Source organism: Hirundo rustica, chromosome 3, assembly GCF_015227805.2.
Source record: "Hirundo rustica isolate bHirRus1 chromosome 3, bHirRus1.pri.v3, whole genome shotgun sequence".
In the NCBI taxonomy this organism is placed as follows: Eukaryota; Metazoa; Chordata; class Aves; order Passeriformes; family Hirundinidae; genus Hirundo; species Hirundo rustica.
The window spans coordinates 5,491,201-5,516,302 of NC_053452.1; the positions used below are offsets into that span (position 1 = coordinate 5,491,201).

The 25,102-nt window shown below is 43.0% G+C and overlaps 1 protein-coding gene across 2 annotated transcripts in view; it reads right to left on the bottom strand.

Annotated features, from left to right (window-relative positions):
* Positions 1-25,102, bottom strand: part of MACROD2 (mono-ADP ribosylhydrolase 2) — an 843,060-nt gene that overhangs the window by 817,204 nt on the left and 754 nt on the right. For both annotated transcript variants that reach the window (XM_058419895.1, XM_040059164.2), the window contains exons 2-3: positions 21,632-21,748; positions 5,935-6,042 (exon numbers count right to left, since the gene is read on the bottom strand). In XM_058419895.1, the coding sequence (XP_058275878.1) occupies positions 5,935-6,042; positions 21,632-21,748 (225 nt within the window). The remainder of the gene's footprint in view (positions 1-5,934; positions 6,043-21,631; positions 21,749-25,102) is intronic.

The following is a 25,102-nucleotide window of genomic DNA, read 5'->3' on the forward strand; positions in this document are numbered from 1 at the left end:
GAGTAAGTGAGGACTATGTATAAATGAGTCTGGGGTTTTACACGCAAGTGTAATTGTGCCAACTGTAAATTAACTTGAGAAACCTTTGATTAACACCACAGTCTGCTCACAGTAAAGATGAAAACCGAATTAACAACAATTGGTTAGCAATATTGGTTCTATTCCTAGAGGAAATTACAACAGTGTAAGTTTCATAGGCAGATGCCAGATGACTCCATACAAGAGATTTCAATACAAGATTTCCATTTTCCCATCCTACCGCGGGAGATAAAACCTGTCAAGTATGTTTATAAAACGTTCTAATGGACAGCAAGCTTGCTAAGAAGCTCCCAGTATAATCAACCATTTATGTTTAGCCCAACTGAAAAAAAAAATGAAAATAAAAACCCCACCAAAAAATCAGTCCTAGTAAATGTAAAAATTCCATGTCAAAAATGCTACAAGGGCAGATTTTACTTTTTTTTTTTTTTTCTTCCATATTCAATATCAGGAACATTTGAGTTATGGGACTTATTTTCATGGCAAATTATAGAAGAATAATTTCAAATGAGCTTCAGAGTAAGAATTACTAGTCACTGTAAAATAAAAAGGGGAAGAATAAGTATACACACAATACCAGATCAGGCCCAGTGACTGACTCAAATACCTTCATAATATTCAGGCAGGCCACTTCTGAAGTAATTTCTACTTCAGAAGTTACAAGATAAAAATTCTGTGTGATAAATTAAGTTGCCAAATGAAATGGATTAGCAATCAGTGAAATTGCCTGATGTCAGATCTGTTCCAGATTAGAATCCATCCTTTTTCCCCACCTGTTCATTAAGCACCAAGTTCAAGGCAACTGCAGTGACTGATTGCGCATTAACGAGCTGTTTGTGTGGAACGGCAGAGTTCAGTCCCTGCCTATACTTACACATTTGTATAAGCATAATTCACTGATAATATATTCAGTTCTCAGTATCAATACATAGCTCTCCTAACTTGATGTGTAATTTTGAGTTTGTGGGGGGAAAAAAAAAAGGGACACCTCATTGAGTTAAACAGTCATATTCAAGGTCAAGGCCGGGAAATGATGAATCTGGAAGAAAGTATGTTGCCATCTCCAGATAAAAAAGTTGCATTTAAAATGGAATATTTTTCACTTCCACATATGTTCAGTACCGGGACAGGGATGTACAGCAGGACAAGCATTCCAAACTCGTACAAATTTGTTTAAAAACTCAGCTGTAATCCTCTCCCTGGAAACAACTCTGCCTCTTAAAGCACAGGAAACCATCACCTCCATGCTCCTTCCCTCGGCTGGCCCTGCACACGGAGCCAAGGAAGCTGAGGAACCTACCTGTGCCTGTCAAACCAGCATTCCCAGCTGAGCCAACTCACTGCACACAGGAAGGAGCTTTCCTGCAGAGGAAACCTCTCCTTGAGCTATGTGAGGCTCAGTAACTAAATTCCAGCATCAGGGCTTAATAAAAATGGGACATAAAGAGTTGTTTACTTATGATACTTATGTTATTTCAAATCATGTTTGTTTTGTCACATAGAAAAGATATTCATTTTACAAACTGAGAGTTTCTTCCCTGATTTTTTTTGAGTATTAGAGAAATGATTCCAGCACTCAAATACAGTTTAAAGGGAGACACCTAGTTGCTATAACCGTAGCAACTCTCTAATTGCAAACGTAGATGCAGTAGTACAGACCTATTACCAGAAATATCTAGTTGAATAGACGTGAACATCTTCCTTCTTCCTGAAGATTAAAGGTTTCTGTTCTCAGTACCATACTTTGGTGCTGATACCAAGAATATTTTTCAAAGATCAGAAGAAATATTATCTCTTCTAGTGTTCTGCAAGTCATCATCTTTCCTCCTCCCTGTCAGATAAAAATAAGGAGAATCCTTTTTTCCCCCTGACATAATGGTTTCCCTTTGTTCTTCCTCCTAGCAAAAACTCCCTCACAAGCATATTCGTACATGCCTCCTTATCTTACAAGTGGACAGCAAGATTTATGAACAGGTGGGAAGGGAATGAATACCTGAGGTCAGTAGTGATGAACTGCTGCTGAAGGTGTGTGAGGCACACAGGCATCCCCGTCACACCCACTCCCAAAATGCCACTCCCGTACCAACCTCAGACAGTTACTGCACGGGACAGAAATAACAACACAGCTCTCCTCGCCAAAAATGCAGAGGAAATGTAGCCCTCCACTGCTCAGTTGGTACTATAAATATTGAAGAAGTTGTTTTTCAAGCCTTACTCAGGCCTTTACTGCTGATTTCTGTATTTGGGGTTGCCAGAGGGAATAAGTGGCCCCTCTCTGCCCTCCCTAGACACAGACACACCACACCCTCTCGGAGCTCTGCTCTGATGGTTTAGTCAGATGATGGCTAATTGTGGTTATCTGGCTTCCAAGTGCTTGAAGCACTTTTGGCATCAGGATGAAGTGACATCCAGGAACATTTAATCTGTTAAAAAGGCCAGTCAGCACAGATTAATGCAGTAAGCACATGCCTCAAGGAGAGCCTGTTTACATTCTCTGAGTGTATTGACAAAGCACAGAGGAGGATATGGGAGTAAAAATAAGATTTTCATACAAGTCTTACCTGAATCCTTTAAAAAAATGTGTGAAGGAAATGGCATAACAGGACACCTTAAGCAAAATATGAAGTTAAACTAATACCTGTCTGCAATGCAATCAGTAGCGAGGAAGTTTTAGGAAACCATTGTGTAAGGAAAAGACATTTACAGGGGTAGATAATTGACATCAATTTTAGCAAAATGGCACATCAGCTCCTTTTTCTCTCACAATGCATCTCAGTTCCTAGCTCTAGTCTTGAATGATTTCAAAGAGGCTGTTTTGATGCGGTTCTTTTGACAATGAGCTAAGACACAAACTATATATAAAGTATTTTTGGAAAGTAAGCAACGTTCAATTTGTCTGCTAAAAGTCTAGGACAAAAAAAGGATGCTTTTGCAGCAGTGTTCATCAATGATATCCTGATATTTAGCTACAGAAGATCACCATTTATATTAATTTATGTCTCATCTCTTCCTTACATATTTGAGAACACGCCTTTTTTTCTTTTTGCCAGTATGTTTGCATCCAAATCTGGAGACAATCTGAACCACCTGGAACCTCTTCCACAGCCCCAGAATTTGCCCGACCATTCCCTTTACTTCAAGCATGTTTATTTCTTCACTTAAGTCAATATAAACATGCAACCTGTGTCTTCCTGTAGTTTTAATTTGGATATGACTTGCTGTATTTTAAACTATTTATTACAGGAGACAGTTAATGGAATTTCTAAATTCAGAGAGAAAGTCTCCAGAGGGTCTCTTCCCCCCTTTCCTAACCCACAGCTTGCAACAGATAGGAGGGAGTCCATCATAAACATTTGAGGTAGTCAAAAAGCATTAAGTATAAAAAGATTTTACACAGATTTATCTCCAAAAATCCATCTCCTGTTCCATATTCAACAGGCAGCATTTTATTCCACTTACACACAGAAACTGGTACTGTGGCTACTTACTGCTTTATGTCTTTGAGGCTTGGATAACTTCAGTTGCAGAAGAAAACACAATGGAAAAAAAACAGTTCTTTGCAAAAGCATCATATGGTGCAGAAACATGGGCTTAAATACCATCTAAGAGACACTACACTTTCACTGAAACTGTTGGATTTAAAAAGAATCTCAGCACAGCAGATGTTTTGCATAAATAATATGGATCTTGAACCAAAACACCTTCCCTGTGTAGCTTTGCAGCCATCCCCCACAGTTTGAAAGGGTAAAAGAAAAAAAGCAACACTGAAACCATGAGCAAATCAAAGGCTTAGACTTAATTACTGCACTGACATATAGAGAGCATACGGTTTTTCCAAAGAAACTGTAGGTTAGTATTTTAACCTAAACTTATTAGTAGCTCATGACAGTTAACATATTATGCCCTTTAGGAACTACAGAAGGTTACCAAAGAGTTGGAAGAATTTTTAAAATCCACCTGTACCAATGCCCTGGCTCTAGGACTGCTGTTTGTGTCAGTCTGATACAACAAAGTATCACTGTATAAACATGTTCCTTTCCATAAGCAGCTTTGCCAACATCTAATCTGAATCTCCCTTTAAGCCCAAATTCAGCGTACAGAAGACAACAGTAGAAACAACTTATTTTTTACCAAAAGCTTTCTAGATACTTTCAGAGTGTTATGTCCCTCTTCAGGAGTTTCAACCTCAATCTGTTTTGAGTGGCCTTTAAACTTTTTCTCAGAATAGCATATCAATACGTGTTAATTTGATTCCTTTTCTTTTCTGCTCAGAGAGATGGATTTCTCACCAGGATGGCAGGCAGATAATAGGTTTATAGGCAGATAATATCATTTGCAGTCTGGGATATAGGTTTTTTGGACCTTTCAGGAGAATTAAAGGGGGAATTAAATCAAGAAAAGTGAAGTATTCCTATTCTAAAGCTAATCCTTAACAAGTTCCAGTCTGTAATTCAAGGGTGGGGGGGGGGCCTATGAACAAAGAGAAGCTAAATATAAATGGAGAGAAGTATGCTAATATTGACTTACTGGAAAGCAATAAAGTAAGGAAGTCAGCAACAGCAGTGCTGGAAAAATCATCTTCAAAAAAGAATGAGGAAAAAATATTAAAATATGAAAGCTTCAGTGGCCTTGTCAACGCAGTGAGGAGAGGATCATGCTACATGGATGCTACTGTAGTGTTTGTTATTTAGGAAGGCTTTTGTGCATCAGTAAGCTAGAAGATTAATTTTTTTTTTTTTTTTTTTTTTTTGCCTGGGAGTACCAGCCTCAGTACTTGGAATGCAAAAACTTATTTTGAAATGGCTAAGGATTCCACCTGTACTTCACAAAACCCATTAGCAGAGTCCACTGGCAAAGTGGGACGTCACACAATCAATCAGTCCGGGAGAGTCTGTTCACTACTCTGTACACTGTGTGAGCAAACATTCCTGTGCTCTTTACACACATGAACCACTAGCTCCACACGGCATTTTCCTCTGAGAAGCAAACACATCAATTTTGGCCATTACAGCCCTGGGAATATCTGAACTTTATTCCATCACAGAGAAGATACTGCAGCACATTTCCTTCCAAGAAATGAGTACCGCCAAAATTACTTCTTGAAAATTAGTCAATGCCACTCAAATACCAGGGGGAAAAAAATTTCGTCCTCGGGACACACAAACCACACACTCTTTTTGGAATGGAAAGTGCAAGCAAGATTTGGTCATGGGTACGTGCATAGGGGTAAACTGTCCCATCATTTCTTTACAAAAAATGATCTATCTTATTAAAATCTAATACACTAATTAATTAACTGCATGGGCATTTCCTTTTTTTGGTCACAAGATGCTACACACAGTTCCTCACCTCAGCTGCACACACGGAGACACGCTCACTGAGCATGAAGAGATACTAAAACACTTAAAACTCTGTAGATCACAGCCAAAAACTTGAAAAATACAATCTCCCAACAAGAAAGCAAACATGAGAACCACATAAACCAAATTCTGTTTTCCTATCACCTCGTTGTTCAAGTTCTCACATTACCTAGCCCACAAACGGCTTGATTTATAAAAGCAGGCTGGAATGTACTGCATTGGCTTAGTAACAGAAATGAGCCTTCTACAATGTAAAGTGTGAAGGCTCAGCTAACCAAGTTCAGTCAAAAGATGGACACGAGATCATTAATTTCTTCATGGCCACCATGCTATAGAAGTTTCACAATAATCCCTGCCGCAATAAATGCACACAGGATGAAATGATGCAATACGAAGGAACTGGGGAAAAAGCCGTATTTCCAACGGATCCCCACAGGACGCACCAGTTTTAGGCAACTTTTCAGAGTTCTCACTTGCACCATGGAGCTATAAAGGATTTTCAAGCCATAGCTACATAAAATATTTAACCACCTACCAGCATTAACGATGGCATCAACCTCAAGCAGCGTAATGTCACCTCTGTAGAGGGAAACTTTCTCACTCAGGCTTTTCTTCCCCTGCAGATCTTCTTTAGCGTTTTCACCTACAAACCAAGAAAGCAGAAAAACCAGGTTATACGTGTGGGTCCGGGGTCATCATTTACAAGCCCTGAACAGGCAGGTGACCGCCGCTGTCAGACTGCAGCATCTTTCGGTTTCACCTCGAGAGGGCACCGGTAACCCACAGAGACACCAGCACTGCCCTAAAACCAGGCTGCTTGCTTATTGTTTCCAAATACAAGCTAGTGGGAAGCACTGAATCCTTATCCACATACCATTTGGTTACTGTAAAAAAAACCCAAACCTGTAGAAACATATATATTTGTGGAGTGAGATCCATCAAGTTAATTTTATTTGGTAATCACGAGGGTGTAAATTGCAAAAATAAATTGAGGAATTAAGATTACCCTCCTAACCAGCGTAATAACTTTGCCAATCCAGAATTGTACCAAATGAGTACAAAAATACACAAGCACGCCATTTGCCAACAGCCCCAAAATTCAGAATGACTTCTGAAGACACGTAGCTAGACAACAAGCCTGGGGGGGGAAAAAAAAAAAAAAAAAATCCATGCAAAATTTAAACTTGGAGCTGTGGCACCTTAAACTGCTCAGCTAGGAGGAGGCAGGCGGTGAAGACAACATACACTAGCTTGCAACAGATTTGTTACTAAATAATGTTACCATAGGACCCTTATTCCTGTAAACTCTCATGATTTTTGCATCGCCGAATCACTTCACTTATATCCGATTCAGTCTACAGAACAGCTCAGTTACCTTAAACCCTTTCACAAACATACTGCCCAGCACTTCACCAAGTTAGACATGCACATCACCAGAAATGAACGGAGGAGGGAAGATTATCACTTTTACTATTACTTTTTTCAAAGTCCTTCCAACATAAGACTCAAGAAGCTTGAGTTCGCCTGCTGGTCAGGAATAGAACTCATTTGCTGAGGAAAACAAAAGGTGAATCAATTTCAAATCTTCAAAACAAGTAAACATTGTTGGTAAGCAAAGAGTCCACAATATTTAGTGAGAAAATACAAGCAGTCCAAACAAATTTTGTCCCTCTAGTCTTACCCTCCATTTCCATCGACTCAAGAGTACCAACTCGGACACGCCAGCAGCTCCTTGCTGAGCACACAGGGAACACATCCCCAGGCTCCTGAAACCTGTCCCACACCGGTGAGACAACGCAGAAGGCTGAGACATCCACAAGCTCAGACCCTCTGGTCCGGCCTTGCTTTGACATTCCCAGCCTCTGGCTGTCACGCAATAAAGAGCCTTGTGACATCGCAGCTGATGCCACCACCTCGCTCACAGCCCGCGGGCACAGCCCGGGGTCTGGGACCGCAGCTCCTCGGGCAGCTCGGCCATGCTCCGCCCGGGGCTCTCCGTGCTGCTGGGGCTCTGCGTGGCCTCGCTGCTCCCCGGCACGGCCGGAGCCCGCAGCTGTCCCGCCGGGAGCGCGGCGCGGCTGCCCGTGCGGGCCCAGGACGGGCAGCGCCGGCCGGACTCGGGCAGCGCCGGCCTCTGCTCCGTGCGGCTGCGCTGCTGCCCCGTCTTAGCCCTGGCCCTGCTGCTGGCCGCGCTGTGCCTCGGCCGCAGCCTGCGGGGAAAAGCCCGGAGGCGGCGGAGAGAGGTGAGGGACGGGCAGCGGGCGGGCGGGACGGTGCCGGGGGCCGGCGGCTGCAGCCCGCGGGGTGAGGAGCGCCGGCCCCCGCGCAGAGGAGAGGCTGGGCGGGCACCGAGGGGCCTCTGCCGCTTCCCCCGGCCCAGGGGCAGAGGTGGGGCTCGGCCGCCTTCCTCCCAGGAGGAAACGAGGACAGGCTGAGCCACCGGGACGCCACCGGGACGAGACAGAACGTGCCCGAGGTCTTCTCCACACAAGCTGCAGCCTGGGGCAGCCGGATTGCCCAGGAGAGCCCAAGGGGGCCCAGCCCCGCAGCCCCTCTGCCCCTCTTCATCCCGCTCCCCGCCCTGTGCCTCCCAGGAGAAAGGCTGGACACGCTCGGCACGGCCAAGGAGCTCCCCGCTCCATGACGAGGTGATCGGCCAAGACAAGGAAAGCTCTGCCTCCATCAAGAGCTTCCTGAGGCACCTGCGCCAGCGCTGCCTGCGGGGGGACGTGCTCCAGAGAGGAGGGAACAAGAACGTGTGCAGGCACTTGGACGAGGAGGCAGCGATGTTCTCTGATGGAGAAAACGTCTGCTAGGAAATGGATCAAGATACTGCAAGATTGCTCGTACAGCTTTCTAGTATTATTAAAATAATTTATTAAGTAAGACAGCTTTTATTTCTGTTTTAACTTCAGTCCTGCAAACAAGTTGATTGTAACTCTTACGAGAAAGTGAAGTCAATCCTCACTAAATCATCTCTGCACACACACTCACGAAGCATGGAGTTGATCCTGGTAAATCCTTACCAAAATCTGGGGGATTAAGCTATTACTTATGACACACAAAAGTGGAAACACTGCTGTAGGTCCTCCTCTTGTCTCCTCTGCCCCAGCCTCAGTAAGACATTACAGCTGAAAATCTTCAGCAGAAACAGCTGAACGTTCATGTCCCACCCCCACTTTTCCCCTCTAGAATCACCCATCATCTTTCTACCCCTCTGCCTATACAATCCAATTTCATTTAGCTCTTCCTCCTACATCATCCTTTGGTCCTTCAGTCATGTTCAGAACAACTGAAAGAGTTCAAAGAGCCACAGCTTGAAGTAGGATGAGGTTGATTACCTGCGCTCTTCACACCCAATAGAGAAAACAGGCAGTCCTAGCCCTCAGCTTTGTTTACAACTCCTTCCAGATCGCTCCTAAGGAAAAGGGGCTTTACAGCTTACACAAGGATAAAAAACCGAATTAGACCGATCTCGCCAAAACTGCACTTGAAAAAAAACCGGGTTGAATTCATCTGAACCAAGCGGACAAAGGAACATCTCACTAGAGGGAGCCCCCACCCAGAACATAAATGTACTCGGTGCAACGGACAAGGATGGCACAAACCTACAATCAGCCCTGAAACTCAATGTCTGCTCAAATATCCAGAGTTTTAAAGTCTAATATATTTTAAAGTGTATTAATTTCTTAAACAGGTCTCAGGCATCCAATTACAGAAATCCCTACAGCAATACCAAAGAGCTTGCCACAAGAAGGAAGAGAAAAACCTACAGCTTGAAGAGCTCATTATAAAGAAAACACTGCATTTGCATTTTCAAACGACTGCTCGTGAAAGAGAAGAGCACACACAAAGTAAAAAATAGGTGCTAAAGCCCCATAGTATAAAACAATACCTGTGGCAAAGTAAAAGTCTCTTGGCACTCCATGAGCAAAGGCCGATAAGAGAAGAAATCAAAGAGAGAAAAGTGAGAAGGATTGACGGCAGCAAGGCTCACAGGCTCGCACTGTTATAAGGGAAGTTTGTTAAACAAAGTTACATGACACATTTCTCAAGTTCATAAACACAAGTAGCAGACTGGATTGCAAGAAAAAAAATAAACTGAAAATAAGAAAGTTTCATCATTTCTAGTCAGCTTTTCAATCCACAGCTGAAAGAAGTAAATTAATTCCAAGTTCAACAGAAGTAAATCTACCCACTACCTCAACCCTGTTACAACAGCTACTAGCAGAGACATATTCCCACAAGGAAGGCTTCTCTAAGAGGATCTGGAAAAAGAACCTGAGCAAGGGACAAGAATCACATTATCCCCACACGAGATGCAGCCCCTCCACTCCCGGAAGAATCCTCAGCAAACACTTGGCTGGGACACTAAACCAACTTTCCTTGGGTTGCTGAAAACGCAAAAGAGATGAGCGAGCTTTAGGAGTGCATCTGACCCAGGCGGAATGTGCAGCAGCAATTCTGCTACAAACTCTGTGTTTCTTCCCTTCAGTGCCTAAGGCTTTGTTTCCACAAGTTTCCTGTAGAGACTAAAAATGATGAACTATTAGCAATTACTAATCTCACATCTAACCCAACTTTCCATTCCATTTGTTTCTGCATAGGCTTATGGAGCGTTGGAAAAGACAAATTATAAGTCCTGTAATATTATGTGTCTGCTTCTACTCCTACTAAGCACGGATTGATTGTACAGGAAAGGCAATTGCTTATCTAAATCAAGATAAGCATTATTTCCATATGTTCCATCACCAGGGGGAAAGCATTCACAGATGCACTGTAGTACTTCAGATTTGTAGTACAGATTTGCTCTATCGCTTCTTGGACTTAAACGAGATCCGAACCGGAGCACAAGGAGGAAACATCTGCTGCAGACAAATGACTCTCTACCCAGCCAAAAATGCAGCACAACGTGCAAGTCAAAAGCACTTGATGATGAACACCAACACCTTCTCCCTGGCTGCACACTCCGCCAATATGGTCTGTTTCAGCTAATTACCAAGTGGCATAATTGGATTAGCTGAGGACTAGAGCCAAGTACCAACACAGGAGGCAAACAGACACCACGAATCGCGGAATGGGTGTGGCTGGGTGGCACCTCTAGTGATCAAGTCACCCAGAGCAAGCTGTCCAGGACCTGTCCCAGTTGAGTTTAAAGTACCTCCAAAGACAGAGATTCTACAACCTCTCCAAGTAACCTGTTCCAGTGTTCAGCCAGCCTCACAGTATATGTGTAGATTTGGGGTTCAACGCTCAGAAATAATTTCCTCTTTCAACTTGTGCCTACGACCCCTTGTCCTGTCACTGTGTACCACAGAGAGGAGTCTGGAGAGATCTCTTTTACACCTTCCACTCTATGTTTATAAACACTGATCAGACCCCACCTGGGGTATCTCTTCTTCAGGCTAAACTTCAGCTCCCTCAGTCTCTCCAGGCACAGGAGATGCTCCAGCCCCCTAATCATGTTTTAATCATCTTTGTGGCTCATCTGGTGCATGAACTACTTTCCCGTTCTGCACCATCGACCAACCTCTCCTGAGGTCACACTCTGCCCCACCTTCCAGGTCAGGCGGTCATGGTATCTCCTATTCAAGGCTCCACAAGAGGCATGAAATATCCCCAGTCTGATGGGCTATTACCCCTGTACAACGACCGCAAAAAAGCCCCGAGCTCGCTCCCTCAGGCCAAGTTTAACAAAGTGATAAAGCTACTAGCAGCCCTCAGTCAAGGTTGTAAGCGTGAGCCTTGACTTTTCAGCCACATTTAAATGGAAGCCATTGAAGACATTTACACATTACCGACAGTAAGAACGGTGCACCATGAGAATTGATCAAAACAGCCAGTCACTCTGAACAACCCACACAACACTCATGAAAAATGCTATTTGCTTGTGTTACAAGGTCTTGCATAGTCCTTAAACAACCTTTTTCTCAGTCTATCCCACACAGCTCTCTATATCCCCAAAATAACAAAGCTGAGTGGCAAATAAAACCCTTTAAGTCTGGGAGAGAAAGAAGCAGAAGGAAAGGAAGAGCTTGCCTTTTTTATGAAGTTTTTGTAAACCGAGAGAAGACTTGGTATGGAATGCTAAAGTACCGAAGAACAAAGTTTGAGAAAGGAGCAACAACAAACGAGAACAAGAACAGGAATACATTCTCCATTCTAATTTGTGATGCACCCTTATCTGCAGGGACATGCAACTGTCAATTCATAAATCAGTCTTCTCACTTCATCAGCATGCACACTGACAGCAAAGACACGACATAAGTAGGCTGGGACCCTTGGGTATTTGTGTGTTTACTTGGAGAGTCAGCATCCAGCTGCTCTGGTTGCTATGCTGGCTGGAGGTTTCATGATTTAGGGTCCATAGAAAAGGCTGCTGGTTCAGCTGCGACTCAGAAGGAGCTGTGCTTTGCCTGTGCGAAGAAACCCATTCAATCACTGTCTTGTCTGGTTGGTTTCATAACGTGGACCTTCAGAGGGCTTACAGACTCTGTAATGATATAGTGGAATAAAAATGCTGTTGGATATGGTATTTTGCTAAGTTCTTGCCCAAGCCTGAATATCAGTACCTCACTCCAAGTGATACCAAGAATTTCAATTACAGATTCTTCTCAGTGAATGGCAGCCTGAGTTGTACTGAAGTCCATCAAATGGTCAGCCAAGGTCACATGAAGGCAAGAACTACACTGCATTGCCTCAAACTCAGTTCCTGCTTTACAACCTCCCCCTGCTACAGAGAGTCATTAACAATGGAAGTTCAAAAATGGAGGCACAAACATACGACACTGCTTCCTATCGCTGTTCATTGCCCCATGAGTATGTTGACACTTGTCTATAAAACTAGAGGACTCCACGTGATTCTGCTTCACTAGATTCCTTCCAAGAGAAAGCAGACCCCTTCACTGCAAGAGCTGTCTTGGCAATATCACAGCATTCATACAACTACTCCTGGTGTGTTCAAACTGATCCAGTACCACTTGGGGTAATGATGAGCCTTCACCCAAAACATACCACCAAGCAGGGCAGCATTCCTCCACTCACCTTTACAAACTGGAAAAAAAATTACTTTTCATGACCAACCAGGTATTTAGTCCTCAGCAGCACCTGTTTTACTTACCAAAATGTGAGAACTTTATTTAAATAGGTGAGCACATACAGCATCAAGGAGGATTAAAATAAGTTTATTGGGGGGAACCACAAATTCATTACTTTCTTTCGCTAACTTATTAAGCTGTCAGACAATTTTTATTCTACATTTTCTGCTCTTTTAATTCTCTACACCATTGCTGAGCAATTACTTCTCTGGTTGAGTATTACAGGCTTTTGTAGTACTTGAAGTAAAGCTTGGAAATCAAGTGCTACTACCAGAAATCTACAAAACTTGTGCAAAACCATCAGCAAATATTTCGTGGCATTGTCATTCAAAAACCTCTCAGTTTTTGTGACAACAGCTTACCCCGTGGGAGAAGGAACTTCAGTTTTCTAGTATTGGGACAGGTAGGTGTTGGGGTTTAGGTTTTTCACCTTTTGTTCTTTCTCTCAGGTAATTTTCTACCATATGTTGCTAGGAGAGAAAAACGACCGGGTACTTGAGGGAGACAAAAGAAGTTGCCAAGCTCAAGGGAGGGGTGCAGCCGGCTACTCTCTCTCTTTACTTGGGGATTCCTCTGGGAAGGGCAGACCTATCACAAGATTTGGGCTGGCGGAAGGGGTTGGGTGCAGCTCCTAGATTTCTCTTGTGCTCTTGGCATCTGGAGTCAGGCTGCAGTCGCTGTGGTAAGAATTTGCTACCACTGCGGGGTTCTGTCTCCTGCTGCCTTCCCCTACCACGAGTGGAGCTCTGTAGCACTGGGATCTTATTAACACCTGACCTCGCCAAACGAAGGACCCTCCACCATCTACCTGGGTGCCTGAGGGGAAACCCCGGGATCCTGGAGCCCTTTTCCCTCCCAAGGAGCCTCTCCCGGCCCTAAAGGGGAGCCGGCAGCCACTGCTCCGGGGTTTTTGCTACACTGCAGCCCCACACCTGCTGGGACAGCCCAAGGCTCCAGCTGCCGAGTTTCTGATACATCTCCTTTACAATTCCAGGATTCCGCTCGTCCCTGCCCTTGCAGCTCATTTCTCCATCCACAGGGCACCGGCTGAAGAGTGTTTCCAAACACACTCCAGCCAGATGCCCCCACTGGAGAAAGCCACGGGTCACTTCACAGACTAACTACTACCATTTCTTGGTTGGACTCAATGAATTTAGAGGTCTTTTGCAGCCTTAACAATCCTGTAATTCTACACTACAATTATTGAGACCCTCGCTGGCTTGTTAAGACACATTTCTACATGCTGAGCAGTTTGGGTCTACTGAATCAAAAAGGGGAAGCCTTATGTTATTTCCAGCGACTGGGTTTATAACACATGTGTAAATGGGTGTTTAACCGTGCACGAAGCAAATACAGCTACGCATAAAAGTTAGTTAACATGATCCAAACAGAGAGTTTGGTGAGCTTAAACTGCACCAGCGATCCCCCAACACCATCAAGGGAGTTAAAGCATGATCATTACTTCGAGTGTCAGGTTAGTTTTCAAACTTACTGCAAACTTCCCACACCCAGAGCTGGGTGGCCTACCCTGTGTCATCACCAATTAAAAAGAGCAAGGCAGCAAATCCTCGTTGAGGCAATAGTTCAACACCTTCATAAATACCTGTCATATATCTAAACTACATCAAATTAAACCAAGACATACCAGTCTCTACCTGTCTAATCAAAAGAGGGTTCCATCTTCTGCAGAAGGACATCAGCTTTTTCCACCTGCATTTGAAAATATCTTAATGTCACATAGCCAGGCAGCAGACCCACATTAGCAAGCCATGACAAGGGTCCAGTTTAACAGCTTGGTTTTGGCCTCACCTAATCATAGGCACATGGCTTCTAATCACACTGGCACATTGGCTCACATCTGTCTGCAAAAGACTGTGAGGACATACGCCACAATCCATGATAAATTATAGATGAGGGCATTAGCCAAGCTACCATACTGAGCAAGCTAGACAACTTACTGAAATTGTCTTTGTAGAGCAGTACATTAATTTGGGGGTTGGATCTTGCAGTCCCCCACACTCAAAAGAAACTCACCCTTTATATATATTAAAAAAAAAAAAAAAAAAGAATAGAAAAAAATATCAAAGACAGAAGTCAAAATACATAAAGTGTTACTTTTCCCCTGCATATATTAAACTATCTTACTCAAGTCAGCCACCAAAATATTCCAAGATGGAACCAACAACTTTCCTCAGCAGTTTCTGAAGAACAGAACATCCCAACTTAAAGCATCACTGGTGCTAAAGCCATCCTCCCTCACACCCTGAACAACCCTGCCAGCTGACAGCACAGCACATCATCTTGACTTCCTAACTCTACTAAATGCTTCCTTAGGGACCTCTGTACAAAACTTCAGTGCAGTGACATTCAGCAGCTATAAAAAAATAGGATTGTTTCTCACATTGCACAGGACAGAAACTTGAAAGTTATTCATCTGGTCAAGATTCATGTCACCAGTGATTAAATATTAAAACTGCTCTTTCTGGCAAAGATGTGCCTAACTTCCCTTTGCATCTCCACCTGCTATCCCTCTCTAAAGCCCATCAAGAGCTTGCAGAGTCTCAATAAGGACACCAGTTTATCAATTTATTGTTGAGAGCAGCATCCTTTCCTATGGTTAACTTTTGCCCCTCAAGGAGCTGTCTGGCACTGCAGATAAGAGAGCTTTCTCAGCTGCAGGCAGAAGAGCCACAAAATAATAACTCTATCCAGGACCTGTATAAGCTTACTGCTGTATGGAAGTTACCTTGTTAAAAAAGTCACAGAGCAGCAGCTTAAAGAGAAGTCATCATCTTAATTACATCAAGGACAACTGATTTACTTTCTTAGAGAGAGGATTAGCTACACTGGATTTTGTGTTCGTAATCTACATAAACAGATCCGAACTTTTTAATGATCATAATCTCATACTTGCTGAAAGCAAGAAACTTTTTTGTTTTTCCCCAAAACCCTTTAATGCAAACTGTAAAACGAGCGTCATCTCTTTGGCAGCTGTTCCGTCCTACAAAGGTTATTCGCATGAAGCTCCCCAGAGAATTACAAGGTCAACCGAAATTGAATACAGCTTCAGTCCTTTTGTTTACTGTAGCTTCCCTTCACCCCTTACTCTAAGCACACTAATTTATCTCCTTCTATCAAGGATATCACTAACTAGAGATAATTCACCTCCAGAAACAAACCAACACACACACAGAGATGACTACTCCGTTTATGATCAAGTAAACTTGCACCTGAAGAGTTATTCCCATCTCTGTACTGTGCAAGTCTGTCTTTGGAAATCAATAGCCAAGGTGTGCGTTGGGAAAGCCAGAAAGGTGTGTGGGGTCACCAGATCAGATACGCACCACTCGGCAGCTTTGCATGTGCTCAGGACACATCCTGAAAGGGCAGCCAAGAGCCTGAGCAAAGCAGAGCCCACAGGGCTCTGGTTACACCCTCCTGCCCTGGCAGCCTTGGGTATCTGCTGCAGCCAAACAAATACCAACTCAGCCTTAAAGCTACTCCACATTATGCCACGGGCACACGGAATCCTGGACACCTTCAGCACAGACTAAGAAGCTGCAAACATGGTTTGCTCTTCTCGCCCCTCTCAATCCTTTGCTGCATCCTTAATATGCATGTAACGTGGACAGAGAGCAGAAATGAGCAGATTTTCAGTCACCTCCACAAAAAGCATGTTTCACAAGCATCCGAAATACTTAATTACCACGATCCTCAGACAACTCACAGAAACCACAGTGCATTTTTTCACGGCGCTCCCCCAGCTATTAAACACAACGATTAATAAGCAGCACTCTCCATATGCATCTAGTAGACACGGTTTTGTAACCTTAAACACACCAAGTCCTTGTGATGTTTAGCATCAGTAACAGTGGCATGCCAACATGTGAAAAGTAAGGACAAAGCCAAATACAGCACAAGTTTAAGTGAAGCTGGAATTCTCACTCAGGGCCACAGGTAACAGAGACCCTGAACGGTGGCACACAAGTTATTGCTGTTTTCTGTGTGTACTCAGCAGAAAAACTGCTGCACTCTGAGCTTCATCAAACCAAGAGTTTCAGTAGCAAAAGCATAATTTTTTTTTTTTTTTTTTTTTTTTTTTTTTTTTTTTTTGAGAGATAGCAAAAATTACACTGGGATGCCTCAATTTATTTTCCTCCTTGTCACTCAGCTAAAAGCTAAAAATCTGTTTTAAAGACCATTGTTACAGTCATTGTAAGAAGAAAAAAAAAATCACAATGAAAGCTGATGGACTTGGATTTTTGGTGGGGGGGATGGTCTTGAAGCACACAGGTTTCACACAGCTCTTACCAACAGAACTTGGGATTGTCAAACTTGTCTAAATCTCAATGTTCTAGCTGAACATAATTTCTTTTTCTGTAAAAATCACTTATAATATTGAGCAGTTTAGAGAGATGCCGTTTCTTACTTGTAGATATCTGGCTGAATTTCACTGCAGTTTACTAGTGGTGTCACTTTCCCAAGTGTGTTTAGTACTCATCACCTTGGCTCCTAGTTCCTGCAGGACAGATATTCATATCAAGCAGGGCTGCACAGAGATACTGGGGTTCTTTGGAGAGTACTTGTGTTAGTTACCCATCTCAAGAAATGCTCGTCAGAGCTCAGTGTTACCACACATTTTCTTCCCACCACAAAGCATTTGGAGTGGCTTATCTATATGCTTTGTCTCTGTAATCTTGTGTCAACCCGCTGTGAATATTTAGAAAGCTACACATTCATAGTACAACAATGCTTTTATTAAATCCAAACCTTATTATTATACATAAAACCCTCAGTGTTAAAATAGATTGATTTGAATAGTTTGAGCCATATCATTTTCTTAAAAAAAAGCAGATTAAAAAGATTCAGAGACTGCCAAAACATCTAAACATATTTCAAGATGTTTAAAAGGACTGCATACCTTTTGTATCATTTAATCTTAAACAAAAATAAATTCAGTTACCATGTCCTTCCATTTTAGCTTCATCCTATGATAAGTAGTTCTTATCACTAGCAAAGTTCTTTAAACCACCACCTGAATTTGCTGTTTTCTTGGCATCACTGTCATACCAATGAATTCCAGGGGCTGTGAGAGTCAGCAGGACTATCAGCTGCCTGGGGTTAAACAATATCACTTATGCCATTTTCTGAATTACCCAATTAATATAACAAAACGTTTTTCTACCAGTGACACACAAAACTCGGCGACAACAAAATTCCCAAGACCCTAATTCTTACAAAAAGCTTTCCAGCAAAGTTTTCAGAAGTCATCTCTTAAATTCACCACTGCAGTGTAAAGGTATCTTTGGGAATAAGTGTGTACCCAACCAAATGCTAATATAGGTATTTAACTTCATAATACACTCTAGTTGTTAGCCTACATGGTGGCATTTTATTCACTGAGCAGCATTAGCTCCTGTTGCCATACAAGAAGAGTGCCTAACAAAGTGGTATGTAACAAACAGCATTGAAACAAAGGGTGTAAATTCCAGAGCTACATAAAACAAGTTCATTATTGACATGTTGTCAGGAAGACACTTTGTTTCAAAGTACATGAGAAAACAGATGAGATGTGCGTGCTTCTGATGTATCTGAAGGATAACAAGAGGGGAGAACAATGCATTACAGCCAGCCCTCCACGGCAAGGTCATTCTTCCTTTCCAAAGTGGGCAACTCCTCATTTCCTTAATAAATACAGTTAAACCAGAGAAAGCTTATATTTACAGGACCACTTCAAGAACAAGAGCTCTGTCTTCCTACCATCCCCTCTTGACATTAAAGAGGGCCACTTGCCACTAACTGTCCCTTTCCCTTCCACTGCTGCAATGCTCGATTGCCAAGATCCACTTGCGCAGCCCGGCAGGCGGCACACCGAAAATCAGGGGTGTTAACAGCACAGCCCTTCTGGAAACAAACATGCCCACATCAGATTGCTTCCCTTAGCTCAGGAAAGTGGGCACCATGTCTTTGCATTCCACATCGTGCCACCCTCTTCCCAAAACCAAGGCTTAACACAACCATTGACCAAATTCCGTGCCAAAACATACACCAACCTAATTTCTTACAGCTAGTTGTGTCCATATGAGGAGATCTGTAAAAAAATCTAAGGGTTTTTTTTTTTAGTCACAGCAGAGCATTTTAAAAGACACTGCTTCTTTGAACTTCCAAACGTTTTCTAATAGCTTTGCTGCTACAAAGAGACAAAGCCCTTGTCAGCTGCCATTCAGAATTCAGTAACTTCACTCCTCGGGAGTCTTTACATATAGATGCACATCCCTTTGTTATGTTACTCGATTACAAAGGCTTCCATCCTCACCAAAACACTGAACATCCACCAAGCTTTGCTGGTTTTCATCAGAACTTGGTTCTGAACACCTCTATCAAAAGGTGGAGGAGGGATAGGGAAAAACTTTCTTCCACAAACTAAGGTATGTTCTTCCAATTTGCCAATAAAGAGCACACATGAAGTGAGATTAGCTCCTTCCCAATATGAACCTCTTGGGTCATTTCAGTTTGCATAATTCTGCATACAGACTTTTCAATAATCTTCCATTGGACTTCCACATAACAAAAGCCTAACTGGAACCTCCCAACACCCTCCAGTGAGTCACCAGCATTTAAAAATGGGCTCTGTGACGGTTTTACATTGTACAATTTTTCCTAATAGCCAGTACAAAGATTTGTGCAGGACTGAACAGCCGTAATCTCCAGATGAGCACTGAGTGTCTGTGGGGACGGCTGCCAGCTCAGATGCTCTGCCCTTCTCCTATAGCTTCTTACTCCAGCAGCTGATTGATTGTGCCTGCTTCACTTGATTTGTTCTTGGTTGCTTTCTTGATTTCTCCTCATCACTCTTCCTGAACAGCCACACTGTGCTTTACTAATCAATCTGTCATTTTTTTACTGTACATGGTATTGGGAGTGAATTGTAAGGAAATGTTTCCAAATTCTCCATCAGTTGTTTTGGCTTGACAAATACACCAAAGATTTTATTTTCACCACCCTTCAGACCCCTTCTGCTTGTCAGTGCAAGCAGCCACCTTTCACTTGAAGAAAATATCAGAACTTGAGCATGGCATTTGTCAGATCATCACTGATTCCATCACACCTGGGGCTTCACTCGTCCTCTCCAGAATCTCTTTCAGCCTGCACCTGTTGCCCTCTGCACGTCCCATCAAAGAGAGCAAAAGTTCTCATGAGCAATAAAATTTAAAGTCTAGTTTTTCTGTAATTCAGCTCAAAAAGACAGCTTTTAGACACGCTTGATACCTTCAGCACAGGGTCAACATTTAAGAGAAATAAAGTTTGAAAGAGAGAAGTAACAGTCACATTAATAAATGTAGTTCCTTTAATTGTCCTAATCAGTTGGAACGTGGAAACATTTCAGCAGGCCAGCCTTCCACAGGTTCACTATTACACATGGCTTACTTACAACAAATACATCAAAGAAAAAGAGTGACTATGGATATTTTCTCCTGAACGTACAGCATAACAAAGCCTTCAAATAGCAGAGAAGTGTTCCAGCACAATTTTTGCCTTCCAGCATTTTTTGCAATGTACTTGGGTACTAACAGAAAGAATGCAAGAGCAGCTACAAGGAAATAAATTCACCACTGCCGTGATTCAATACCCACATATTAGACACTGACATTTTGTTTCTGTGAAGTGTAACAGCAATCACAACATAAATCCACAACCTTGTCACTTTCAGCAGCCCAAGTAATGCAACATCCCTGAATTTCAGTGCTTTATAGAGAATCTGAGAGTAACTGGAATAAAAACATAGTTTAGGCTAGGAGGAATAAAGAGTCTCCCAGTTAAACCACATGACATATATTCACATACCACAGGCCTCCAAAATCAGCTTGCGAGAAGTCAGGTAATCTTTTTTTATTTTTCTGCAGCCTTTGTTTTCTAGATGGACAGGCTTTCTGATGTTGCAAGATATAAATGACCTATTCAAACCATGAAAGAGGTCTATGGGTACTGATGTAATACAGCTACTCACAGCAGGGCTGAAGAGCTCAGCAATCTCTTGGCATATTTTCACTAAGAAAGTTATTCCAGAAGCTTTTAGGAGTAGACAATAGCAATAGCTGCTTTTGACAAGGACCTCTGAAAATCTGTGGGCTCCTTCAGATTGTGCTAAACGAAGTGCTACAGCCTTCCAACTTTATTAAAAACAGCTGTTTAGTTCCAGGCCTCATTTCACCTGGACTATCACCATAAAGATCATGTTCACCTGCAGCCACAAAGTTACTCTACACACGTCTTCACCCAGGCCAGTATTTGCCTTTAATGATAACAAAAGGGTCAGAAAATTAGTCCTATATCTGCAGAGACAGGAAGCACTTTAGGTCTCATAGTTAGATGCTCCTTCAAAAAAAAAAACCAAAAAAACACAGGGTTCAGCCAAGTAGGATGGCAAAACACAGGAAAATAAAAAAAGAGGAGTAAACCAGTGTAGAAGCCATCCCCTATTCCTCCACACCTTGTGTGGACAAAAGGGAACTAGAGGAAGAACAAGGAACTGTTACAGAATTACCTGCAGAGTAGAGGAGTCTGTAAGCAAATAGGATTCACATTTTTGGTCAGAACTCACTGCAAGTATTTAGACAACTCTGCTGGTGATCACAACCATGGTAAGGCTGCACATGCTCAGGAAATGGGAGTTAATCCAGGCCAGACTGATGTTCCTCAGCCCAAGAAAGCAGGCAGGACCTAAAGTAAGAGAGGCCCCATCTTCTCCAGTTTCTGCATTCTTAGGACAACACACCTTGAACATTTCCCCTCTTCTTTTGGGTCACCTGCAACACTGCTTTGCCCAGATCCCCTGTATCATTATGCTCAGTAAGTTTAGGCATGGCTGACTGCTGGAGTATCTGGAAAGGAAGACTCATGCAGAGAAGATTTATTTTACACCACACTTAAGGGTCAGTGACTCCATCTGGGGACACCAGCAGAGTTCTGGGACACCAGTGAGGCTTTCAGAAATTTTGTTGGGGCTTCCCCCCGACCCCCATTTTAGGCTATCACTGTTCAAAACATAGGTTCTAAGGCTTGGCCTTCCTAGAAATAATTGGAGACAGACAAAACAGAGTAATCTGTATTTTAAGACTCCTCCATTTTACTTACCATCACTTTCGCTCTTACTTTTTAAGTCTTCCATCCACGTAGGAATAGTTTTCAATGCAACATAATCCCCCAAGTACTCTTTGCGTCTTTCTTCCAAGGTCATCTTCAGCAAGCGCTCTGTTTAGGGGAAAGAGCAGTAAGAAAAGTTTTGCAAGCTTTCACACATTGTTGCATATGAGCCTGGCAGTGACCAGTGCAGTGTCCTTGGTGAATGAAACTCATCCAGGCCACTTGAGAGGACCAAGCAGGAGCGCTGCAGCGAGTTACAACAGGAGCTAACCACGGTGCACACTCCTGTTTCTGGCTATCCCAGTTCTGCAAAGTTAACACCTCTTCCCCACACCCTGAGCTGTCCAGGCTCCCCCTCCCCACATCACTGCTGTGCTGCCTCTTCCTGCCACTTCAATTCCTGCGTCAGAGAACAGCAACTTTAGTAGGGAATTGTTTTATAGGGAGTTTTCAGGTGGGAAAGTCTGTGTAGGTTCTGCATTTGTAAACCAGAACGAAAAAAAACCCCGTAAGTTCAATTAAAGGCGGGGAGCAAGGTGGGAAATTAACAAAATGCTACTACATAACAAAACAGATCAGAGCTGCAGCAAACATTCTGTCAGTTGCAGTCTGGGGTGGTAAAAAAGGCAAGTTTAGCTTTAGAGATTTTCATTTCAGCATTAATAGGACACACCTGGCTACCACACTAAAATACACATAGACAGTTGTTTTTGTTTTCTCCTGAGAACATCACCACCTCTTTTTTCAGATGTTTAGTGAAAAGTAAAGCCTCAAAAACATCGCACAAGTATGACAGCTACTGCCAACTTCACTCTTCTTCAGACCCTGCTATAAATGGACTTTTACAGTAAAAAAAAAAAGCCATCCCAATGACCCAAAACTGCAAGCAACCCCAGCACTTCTGCTCATTTTTGCAGTCACATCCTCTTTTCCCTCCCTTCCTCATCAATGCTTAGTATCAGCTCAGCACAAGATGCAGAGCTTTTTTCCCTCCCAAAAGAAGGTGGGAAAAGAAAAAGAACAGTAGAGGACATCACGACACTCATACTCTGCTCAAATTTCTGGGTCTGTTTTTACCATAGCACTGTGCTACTTTAGCCACACTAACAGTTTTTCTTGACCTGTTAATCAGTAATTAATGCTCTTCAATGACTGAAGAATTTTTAGTGGTGCAGGGAAAGGCTAGACCTATGCTATTTGCATTTTACATACAGGACTAGGCAAACATAAAAAGAACATTTTCATCTCAAATTGAAGAAGCAGCAAAAGGTGAACATGGAAACTGCTTCTTAGATCAAACCTTTAAAAAAAAACAATAAAGAAGATCACAGGGGTCTGGTTTGGGGTTCTTTTGTTCGTGTTTTTTCAAAATAAATTTCCTAATTATGCAGGCTGCAGTCAGCAGTCTAATAAGGCAAGTTTTGAGCACAGCCTCCCTTAACAAAGTAAGTTTATTTTGGTATTTTTTGACACTATCGCCAGTTTCTCTGGCTGACAGAAACGTTTCTCTCTCCTTACTCAGCCTGGTTGCCTCAGTGGAACATTTACACAGCACTGACATAACGAGGGTCACGGTTCTGCACTACGGCCCTGAGCTCCAGGCACACAAAACTCCAGGTATCTGAGGCGCACACTGGGAGTCCTACAGGTAGGGCAGAGCTGAGAGAGCGTGTCAGTTTCGAGGGACAGACAAGCAGAGCAAGTCCAGGTGCCTTCTGCTGACAGAGCCAGTCCTGTGCCTTCAAAACATGAGTTCTTCTCTACAGGAAGGCTTTACAAAAGTTTGCTCTTGTGAGTCAGCAGCAAGAACTTAAACTGAGCCTTAATTATACACAAACCTCCCGGAGGATGCTCCCAACAGCCTTCACCGCAAGCGCAAGTACAGTTTTCTGCCTGTGGCAGAAACTTGGGAAGTTTGCTGGCAGCCCAGTCCTGTGTCTAAGGCTCTGAAATCACCTCCACTCCTGCTCCGTTTCAGCTGTCCTCAAGGAAGATCTCCCCTGGGAGGATGTGGACCAACCCTTAAATACCAAGAAAGTAATTAAGAAAAGCGAGTGTATTGTCAGTGGGTTTGAACTCAGTATTTAGCAATCAGTGCTTTTTTTTTCCCTTTAAAGAAGTGCTTCAGAATATAAAAGGCTGAGAACAACTGCACTCAGAGCTTCCTGGGAAGAACAAAGCCAGCGAGCAGAGCCCAGCTTTGCAGGGGTTCAGGGAGGTGAAGGCAGACCTGGAAAAAGAAAGTTGGGCTTGTGTAGTTTTCCTCTCCAGTAAATGAGGTACTTGATAAGAACAGTCCTACAGGGCTAAAAACTGAAGGGCAATGCCAGCGATGAAGAGAGCTTTTTCTGCCCTCCTCACTCAGTGTACTCAGGGCCAACACTGTCAGCATGGTGCTGGAACAGTTACTGGAGCAGAAGACTGGCAAATGCCCTTCGTTCTCACTAGGCAAAAAGACAGGGAGTTGTGGCCAGCTAGCACTCAAAAATGCCTCCTGGATGGAAAAACCTCAGCAGCGCTGGTTTGCATTCAGTAACATCACCGTGCTGATGGAGACCACCATCCTCACAGCTGACTGAGACACCAAAAGTGTGTCAGCAGCTCCAGTTTCCAGACCCTCCACTCTGCCCTGGTTTGAGCTCACCTGCCAGGCTCTGAATTCACACAGACAGTAACAGAGCTGAAAGAGACAAGTGGGAGTAATAATAACATTCACTAGAGCCTACGAGCAACTTTTCCCCATCTGCCCCTAGCATTTTTTGAAGGTGAAACATACAGCATTAAGGGAAAAGTTGGTTATAATTGATCACATATAAACAATGCTTAAAACAATTTAACTGTACCTTCTTCGTTGAAAACAGAAACTTCTGCCAGGTAGAAGTTTGCTGCCTCACCTTTACTACAGAAACATGTATTCCAAGACGGTTTGAAAGAAAAAAAGACTCACTTCATTTGAGAGGAGTTTGACTGGAGCAACTAACCTAGAGAAAGAGTTCATCTGTGTTTTAACAATTTTTCCCTAGAAAGGTGCACTTGAATCCTGTTCATTGAACTGATCTTCTGCCTTCTTAGCCTGAAACATACTTAAGAGTCACAAGGGTGATGGAAGAAAAAAAGAGAAAACTTAAAGCATGACCCTCTGATCTGTTCTTCTTCCTCTCCTCATCTATTACTACATTATTTGGAACACACTGGGCAAGAAGCTTTCCTCCTCGCAGATATAAACGCTGCGCTTCTACTCTGTGAATTTCTTAATTTCTAACGTTGCTCTCCTCGGGATCAATATAAAGTACAAAAAAAACCCCAATGTCTGCGTCAAATGCTTGGCCCACAGTTTTCACGCTCCGGAGTTTGTCTTAGGGGCTTTATAAACTGAGAATAACCAGGCGGGGATCCTCAAAACATATATAAAAATACATAACATCGTTCAAAAGATGGGACGTAGGGGTTCTCTGAGACTCC